At 42.4% G+C, this 8,931-nt stretch overlaps 1 protein-coding gene across 1 annotated transcript; it reads right to left on the reverse strand.

The window, feature by feature from the left end:
- Positions 1–1,006: 1,006 nt before the first annotated feature.
- On the reverse strand, positions 1,007–5,074 carry LOC104522933 (cell death-inducing p53-target protein 1-like). Its single transcript, XM_010165354.1, has 4 exons — positions 4,969–5,074; positions 2,828–2,893; positions 1,591–1,750; positions 1,007–1,115 (listed from the first exon to the last, which is right to left on the reverse strand). The coding sequence occupies exons 1-4, from the start codon at positions 5,072–5,074 to the stop codon at positions 1,007–1,009; spliced, it is 441 nt and encodes a 146-aa protein (XP_010163656.1).
- Positions 5,075–8,931: the final 3,857 nt, after the last annotated feature.

The following is an 8,931-nucleotide window of genomic DNA, read 5'->3' on the forward strand; positions in this document are numbered from 1 at the left end:
AATAGCATTGAAATACAAGGTTTTCTTCAATTCTTCTGTTTATCTTTCTGCCCACCAATAAACAGCAGGTCCTTGTTTAGAAGATAGTGCTGAGCAGGGTCTAGGCACCTTCTGGGCAAGTAATGACAGATACCTGATTTTGATTTTACAAGATAAGTGATTTTTGGATGAGAACTGTAAAAGTTCTCTGTAAAGTGTAAGTCCTTGTTTAGAAGATGGTGCGCTGCCGTGGGAAGGCAGAGAGGTAAAATGAGGGCCTTGTGTTGTGGTTTTGGTGACTGTTTTGAAGCTGTGCTTGCTGATTTTTCTTCTTTATATGTTTGCCTTTTGGTTCTTGGTTTGCTGATGTAAGTGGAGTGCCTCAGTCTGACCTGTGTCTCCACTCTGGATGCAATGGGTCATAGAAGCAATGTAGACAGGAGATGTTTTTTCAGTATTGTTAATAATAACAGGTTTATTTTATCTCATATATAATAATACAGTAAAGACAGTATCATAACTTAGTGTTTTGTTAATAAATAATCAGCTACACTGTACCACCCACAGCCCTGCAGGGGTAGGTCCCATACGAAGAAAAGCAAAGAGAAATGAAATCCCGACCAGTCAGTTCCAGTGTGTAGAAGGTAAGTGTTCTCTAGATGTGCGTGTCCAAACCAATCAATTACTGGTGGGCTGAAAAGTTCAGAAGAGTCTGTCTCCCAGCTGGGATGGAGATTTGAGAGGAGCAGGATTAGTGCTGAAGTACTCATTAGCTGGTCACTTCCGCAGCTCAGGACAATGATTCAAATAGAGCATAAATCCAGGTGACACTGTAAACTAGTCTTCAAGGCTTTTTGTTTTAAAGTCAGTCGAAGCATGTGATGGTAAACTCTAGATGGATTCACCAGCAAGGGAGCTGCAGAACATAGGCCTACTTCTACATGTTTCCTAGCAGTATTTTACATGTAGAATCTTAAGCTATTAGGAAACAGAAACTTGACATCATCTAGTTACATAAACTTTGATTCTATAGTCTCTTGTATCTATAAATATGAAATTGGCAGCATGGGCAGTAATGGTCTGCGTCCTTGAAGATCCTTATGAACAAAGGTACAAAGCAGCATCCAAAGCAGCACCTGCAGCCAAAGAGGAGATGGACATGCATGGAATGATTTGCTGAGTTTTCTTTCTGCTGGATACATCTATTCTTTCTTTCTGCCTTATTCTTTCTATCTTTTCACTGCATTAATCCACTGCTTTCCCACGACTCTTACTGTTTAAACTATCTTCTGAAAGATTAATCATCTTCACTGCTAACATCTTATGCATTAGTCTGATTCTGAGCCTGATTCTAAATTATGGTAGGAAAATAGACAATGTTGTACTGATTTTTGCTTCTCTTAAGAAAAGTAATAACATACTTGGTTAAACTTGTCAATTTGCATCCTGTGTAGCCATAATGACTGTATCTAGTATGGACAGAATGACTTCTTATCAAGTAGAGAAGAAGGGCAAACTGTCCATATAAGCACTAGCTAGAACTTTATTTTCTAATGGCTCTTTTTTAACCTTCTATTGTGAAGAATCTTAAAAGTATACATGAAAGCTTACCCAACCATACACAAGGTGGTGCACAGAAGGTAAGACAGTTTGCCCAGTCTGTAGGTGACCTGTGTGGTGATGTGCTGGCGGCAGGAAGGACATATTGTGGATGTTGGTTTGCTTGAGAAGATTCCTGCTACGATGATCGGAGGCTGAGACACCAAGTAAACTGAGTTCGAGGGGAAATGAGAAGCAGCAGAGTTAGAAGCACAGGAAATATTTTACAAGTGTTAAAGTCTTAATTGGAGAATATAGGCTCTTAACATGGCTGATCCAGAGATCTGTTGATTTCAAGTATATTCATAAGAACCACTGTATGGCTTGTTCTGTGTGTCCCAATATGCTGCTTCTACCAGCAGTCAGTATTTACTCAGATAAGGACACAAACAGGAAATCGCCCATGGGATAATCCCCACCAGTCTCCACCTCACTCTGTGGGTGGATGTACTCTGACATTGAGAATTTATCTTCTGATATTTAAAATAATATGAAAATGCATGTTCTCCTTGAAAGAAGAGTTTTGAAGGTTATAGGGGAGCTTTCTGGATCAACTTTTTAGTAGTTACAAGAAATGCATCGAAGCAGATGAATCAGTCAGACGCTGGTAGTGTCCCCAGTTTGTAAAGTCTGTAACTTCCCTCATGCTTTTCCTGTCTGGATCTGACTCTGTTATAGTCCTTGAGGGGTGCACCCCTTGTAGGTACAGGAAGGATTTTTTTTCAGTGAACAATACCATTTGAAGCATCCTAAAACAAGTTTAGGGTACATTCACGCTGTAGCCTGAAGCAATACTTCAGGAGTGGGAAGGTATTGTCTGTTGGATAGGTAGGATATAGCATATCTGAATTTCATTGCCTTCTGGTCTTAAGGATTTTTAAAATGTATGTGTCCCCTCCTGTAAGAGATGTTGTTTGTCTCTTCTTTGAAGCCTTTCCTCAGTGTCTCCTTGGAGCTTCTCTACTTCCATAAAGGTGTCTAGGATAGGAACATCAAAATAAACTGGACTTAAAATTATTAGTTTTGAAAGTTCTAGCTCCTGGCTGGTTTAAAAAAAAATAGGTGCTTCTGTAGACTGACTTATGCTGGAAAAATGAGTCTGAGTCTCTAGAGAAATTTTCCAGCCTCTTAGATTGTGATTGGGTCAGGAAACTCCATCTTCTCTGTTGATTTTAAAGCTAAAAGATTTCACTTTTGTTAGGATGTAGAACCACAAACATTGTCAGAAACGAAGTTCTCTGGCACTTACCTGGTTGTTCGATGGTGGTTGTTTCTCGGCAGGAGTAAGGTGGGGGAGAAGGATACTCATAACCCCCTATGCAAAGAAAAACAAGGCAAAACATAAACATGCATGCTGCTTGTGCCTCTGGAATGCCCCGTTTGGAGTCTGAAGAGAAGCTGCACAAAGAGGTGCCTCAAAGGGAAGGCCTGACATGACTCAGTGAAGTACAGGACAGGGAAAAAATGCTACTGCATGGATTCATGGATTTTTAAAGCCAAAGAGCCCACAGTGACTAGCTAGTCTCACTTTCTGTATCATATAAGCCAAGAAACCAAATTGTTTTTTCAACACAAAGGCAGTAAGTGCATCTATTCCAGCATAAATTGGAATGATACTTGGTCTTAATTTAGGGACTCCGTGGATAAAGGATCCACAGGACCTCTAACTAGTTTCAGTGATGACTACCCTTACTGTTAGTATTTAGAGCCTTTTTTCTAGTTTGAATTTTATCTGCCTTCAGCTTCCAGACAAGTAATAATAGTACTCTTTGTTCTATAATAAAAGTTAAAGAAGTTTTTCCTTTTGTTGTGGACAAGGGAGAAGGGAAGCTGGCAAGTAAGACACTTCATGTTTTTTTAGTTCTGTTATTAATCTTACAAATGAAGCAATCAGCCTGCCTGAGCATGAAATAAATAAATGTGTAAAAAATTAGATTCATTAATACATTCAAAATAAATTAATATATAAAACTTTACAGCCAGCTAGCATGGATGTGGTTTCAAACTACCAGACTGGTCTGCAGCAAGAGGACAGTTCCCTACAAGAAGTCATCTTTGGTCAAACCCACACAGCATCAGAGAAGCCCTCACCTCTCAGCAGAACAGCCCTCACCTGGGAGTCCAGCCTGCACCGTTGAACCTTTCATTAAAAATGTGAGTCCAACCAGGGAATAAGCCCACAAGGCAATGGGGTACAAAACTGGAATTTTCCAGAGTGAGGCAAAATTGAGTGGCAAAGTTGAAAAAAATGTCAAGGATGTTTCCTTGAATGGTTTGCCAGAAATGAGAGAGATGTGCAGTGGCATTTGGGTTTGATGATGGTGGTGGGGTGTTTAGGTTTTTGGAGGAAGTAGTTATTTGTGGAAAAACAAAGTTGAAAAAAAATTTTAAAAGTAAAGAATTTCATTCCAGTCTAGAAGAGGAATGTGGTCAGTGCCTGTCTCTTGGTTGGTTGAATAGCTCACGAGAAGTGAGACTTCTTCTCCCCAACCTCTGTCAAGTTCTGAATTTCAGAAGTCCACGTTGGTCTTTGAAGGCAAAAATGTTTACAGAGAGAGCTGATCAGAGAAAAATGCTCTGAAAATGGGTCAGGTTTAGAAGCTCAGGACTGACAGATCTGGCCTTATTAGTCACCTTCTGACCTCCCATTCTGGTTTCTGCTCCAGTCCTGTGTGTTAAATGCCAATTTCCTCAATAGCAGGAGGGTAATAAAAGTAAAATCACTGATATGTCAGTGTCTTTCAGTGAGTGTAGGCTTGAACAGGCAGAAGACAAAGGACTGTTGTGAGATACTAGTGTAGGTGTGAGCAATGCCTGGTTTCAGAGGGAAAAGCCCACCCAGCAGAGCAGCAGCTGTCAGTGCCTGCTTGCAATCCTTGAGCTGCATTGTCAGCACTTCAGTCATGATGTTTCCCCATGAAACAACAAAGGGGAGGGGTTGTTTGTCCCTCTGGAATTGGCTGCAGAACTGACTCATCGAGGGATGGCAGCTCTGGGCAGCAGGAGCATTTGGGAAAAGGCCATTCCCCTGGAAAACTAGATTACAACTTAAGCAAGACATGGTGCAAGTTTTGCTGTCTGAACATTTGCTCCTTAGGAATATTAAATTATTGTAGAGATACAACTGCAATTCCTTTTCTAATGAAGCATGTGTTGTTAGAAAAATTATTAACAAAAAAAATATTCTTTGGCTATTTTAAATGATGCTTGCCTACCCCTGCTCTGGGTTTTATATGCTGGCACAGGCACTTTCCTAACCCATCAAGTCCTGGCAAGGCTGGGCCCCTTGTGAGCTGGCTCAGTTATGCTCTGGAAGCCAACTGTCAATGTTTGCCACACAACCACCAAGAAGTTGCCCTTTCCAAACCCCTCCTGGCGAAGCCTGCTTACCCTCCTGGCTGCAGTACGCTGGTGCAGAGGGTTCTTGCATGTAGGGTTCATGATGTGGTTCATACATAATCATAGGAATTTCCACACGTCCCTTCTCACTTGCCATCTCTGCAGTTCACCTGCCAAAAGTAGCGCAAAATAAACTCTACTGTAAGTGACTTTCAGTGCCCTGTATTTGTCAGTGCTTGCTTCTGCAGTTCCTAGTTCTCACACTCAGATTTTACTTAGAGGAAAATTAGCAGTTCTCATATTCTGGCTTTTTTATAGACTGAAGTGCAGTCAGTTCCTGTTACACTTCATGATGAGGAAGATGGAAGGGGGAGCAGAAAATACCATCTTTACATATTTCTTTGTGCTGGAAAGCTAAAAATGGTCCCCCCGAAAATACACTATTCAAAGTGTGTAAATTTGTGATGGAAAGCGTTACCTTTGCAGAAAAGTTAACTTCATTTTTTTCTATGGATTGTCAAAATAATCAAAGAGGGGAAGAGCACCTGTGAAAAACCTTCATGTGTCATTAAGTCAGAGCTTGCAACTGTGCAACAAGTGGCAATTTGGATCTGTCTTTCCTTGGGTTATTATGCAACCTTATCATCGTCATTACCATGACCAGTTTTGTACTGTGAAACTATTGTCTCATCGCTAGTGTGACAGGCTTTTGTTGGGCAAGATCATTATTAAATATGACTGTGCTGCCTCAGGCTCTGAACAAGATCGGGCCACGAAGTATGCGTGTTTTGCAGGTGTTAGCAGGAACTGTTCTTTGCAATAAAGGAGAGTGGGAGGAAGAGGACACAGCTGGAGATGTGTGTTTGTGTTACTGTAAAAGGGATGGTGTTATTTATTCCTAGCTGTCCTTTGAACCAGTATTAACTGGTTATTTCCTACTAATGTTAACCATAGCAGTCCTTTGCAGAAGAAAGTTACAGCCTTTTGCGCAGGTCAGCGAGGAAGGGCAGGTTTGGCAGGAAAAGGAGCAAAGAAGTTTGTGAGGAGCTGCTAAATGAGTCTGGTGCAGGTTTCATGGCTGCTTAGGTAACTCCACGTAGCTCCTTGCAGTCCACTCACTGGTGATGCAGAAGTGAGAGGTTATATTGTTGAGAGACACTTGGATAAGCAAATAGAGACTGAGAAATGTAACTTTTGGCAAGTTGGCACAAGATGCCTGAATATGGGAGGTCAAACTGGTGTAGGATTGAAATTGCTGAACAAGGCAAGATGGTTTCAACAGGTCTGTTTTCAAGGTATGTTGGAGGGCAATATGTATGGGGGAGGCCAAAAGAGGGGGGATTGGTAGTGCTGAGATAAAGCCTCAGCCCTTTTAGGAATGAAGGAAAGGAGGGATTTGAAAATACCACTAGGGAAGAAGTGATGTAATTTTCACGAATCTGGATGAATGGGAAGTGATATAGAAAAGGTAGCAGAATGAATAATAAATGGAATAGGTAGGATGGTGTGGAGAAAAGATCAGAAATACAGCATTGGCCACGTTAAGGGCAAAGATGATGGAGAAATTTGCTAATATATGGATAGGAGAGGAGGGATGGGGAAAGGTGCCTCTCAGTGTATTTGTTATAAAGAAGCTAAAATGGGAAATTGGCAATATCACAGGTGTTAATAGGCCATTGCTGAAGCTTGATGAGGATCCCACAGAGAAGAAAAAAGAAGATCTGAGAATCAAGAGAACTTGGGCAAGATGAAGCTGTGAGAGCCAAGGGAGAGAAATGATCTACAGAGAAGACAGTGGGTTCAGGGGTGTGATGATAGACCATATTGCATTAGCCAGCATTGACCAAGGACTGTTTCCTTGGGACAAAGATCAGTGGGGAAAATTATGGGGAGTCTCTTCAAGTTTTTGGCTTATTGCTATCTTGGTACTTAAACAGCATAGACTAAATAATGAGTGGTGTCAGTTCGGGTGGTACTTCTGCTGAATTCATTTCTCACTGTGAAACAGGAAAAAGAGGAAAGGCTTTTGAATTTCATGCAGTGACTATAAGCACAGGCAAAAGACTTGTCATGAGGCACAGAGTAGGAGGGAATGATAATTGTTAACATAGTGAGAGCGTTGCAAGTTAACAGCTGAATGCAAGCAAACACTGACTAATCCTTGCTCCACCCAGTGAGGTATTAGTATAATATCACCAGTTAAATGTATAGGACAAGAGATGCAGAAGTGAATCAGCAGCAGAACCAGGAATAGTGTGGGAGTCCCACTGGATGCCAGGTTTGTGTTTGATCTGTTAGAGCCATCAAGCACAGACGCTGTGGGCCATAGGCTGTTGATGCCCTTAATTTGCTCACTTTGAGCATCTTGTTACACGCTTCCAATAGTGCTGCCAGTAGCTCTGTGTTGTGATGGAGGACCTGTCCCAGAGCAGATGATCTGGGAGAACTGGATGGGCAGCTGGGCCTCAGCTTCTGCAGGAGCCTCTTCAGCCTACCTGGGAGAAAGTACCAGGGGGTTAGATACCCTCTGGGCCTGAATGCTGCAAGTCCAGAGTTCCAGGAGAGGCATTCTCTAGGGTGTTTTGTGCAACTCAATGGACCATTTGGCCTATAAGTGGTTACTCTCAGTTCTTGGTTGCAGCCATGCCTGTGATGCCTGAGAGCTCTTTGGGGCTGTAACCCCCAAACCCGTCAGTGTTATTGCCGTAGATTGGAGCTAAAGACTTTCCTCTCCCCTCTCAGATGTGATCATCTGCTGGAGAGGAAGGTATGGGAGAGAACAGACAGTGGTAGTAGCCCTGTAGGAAAAAGTTGTAAGGAGAAATATCAGGCAGCAGTTCCTGAAGAGTAGGAAAATGTCCTATAAACTCTCCTCCAGAAACCAATAACATCCAGGAGGCCCACGTTTAGTAGCTAGGGAGGTGACATAAGTTGTCTTCTCTGCAGTCACACTGAGAAAATGGGGCTCTCTGCAAGGGCAGAGCAGACCCTTGTGCACCCCTGAGGTGGGGGCTTGGTTTATCTGAAACACTCAAAATTGTCTCAAGCAACTGCAAACTACCTGATTTGCGGGCAGTAGTGTATAGTCCCAGGAACACCAAAACAAGTCTCAGTCTCTTCTGCATATGGGTGTAATCAGTTTGCACTGGAAAATAAAGCTCACTAACTCCTGTGGAAATTAGTATTTAAAAAAAGGCAAGTCACACCCTGAGGGATATACACAAAAAGCCAATTCAGGGAAAGGAAGGTAGAAATGACAAAACCTCTATGTTCCAGGAAGGATATATCCTAGGGGAGAATGGGCAATGGCAGTTTCCATCATCTTCCTCTGGATTTGCTCCAGGCATTTGTGTTCTGGTGTGGAGAGCAGTCGTCATGCAGCCAAGCAAAGCTACTGAACTGCGGAATTCCTTGGCAGGGCCCCACTCTCTGGCTCTCACCCAAACCTTTCCATGTTCCCTCCTGAAGGTCCCTGACGGCTAAATAATCCCACAGGTTAGAATATTTCGATGTGTGCCTGCAGAGACACAGGCACTGTCCTTTGTGCTTTGTAAAGGGGAAACTGAGACACGAGGAGGACAGTGTTTTCAGGAGTCACAGAATCACAGAATGTCGGGGATTGGAAGGGACCTCGAAAGATCATCCAGTCCAATCCCCCTGCCAGAGCAGGAACCTAAATGAGATCACACAGGAAGGCATCCAGGCGGGTTTTGAATGTCTCCAGAGAAGGAGACTCCACAACCTCCCTGGGCAGTCCTGACAGAGTTGTCATTTGGCATCCCATGCATGGTTCAAATAGTTGCAAAGAGAACAATGACTTTCCTCCCCTCTTTGTGGTATTTTTCAGAAGGTTTTTTTGAGTGCTGCATGTTTGCAGTGGTGGACAGAGGACAGTTCTGTCTACGAAAATAATTTTTCACCTTTCAGTAATACTTTTTCCAGTTTGATTTCAAGTTCATTGGAAATATACTTTTCCCACAAATACTTCTTCAAAGGTGACATTGTGGTATTTGA

Source organism: Antrostomus carolinensis, unplaced genomic scaffold (assembly GCF_000700745.2).
Source record: "Antrostomus carolinensis isolate BGI_N321 unplaced genomic scaffold, ASM70074v2 scaffold9683, whole genome shotgun sequence".
Taxonomy (NCBI): Eukaryota; Metazoa; Chordata; class Aves; order Caprimulgiformes; family Caprimulgidae; genus Antrostomus; species Antrostomus carolinensis.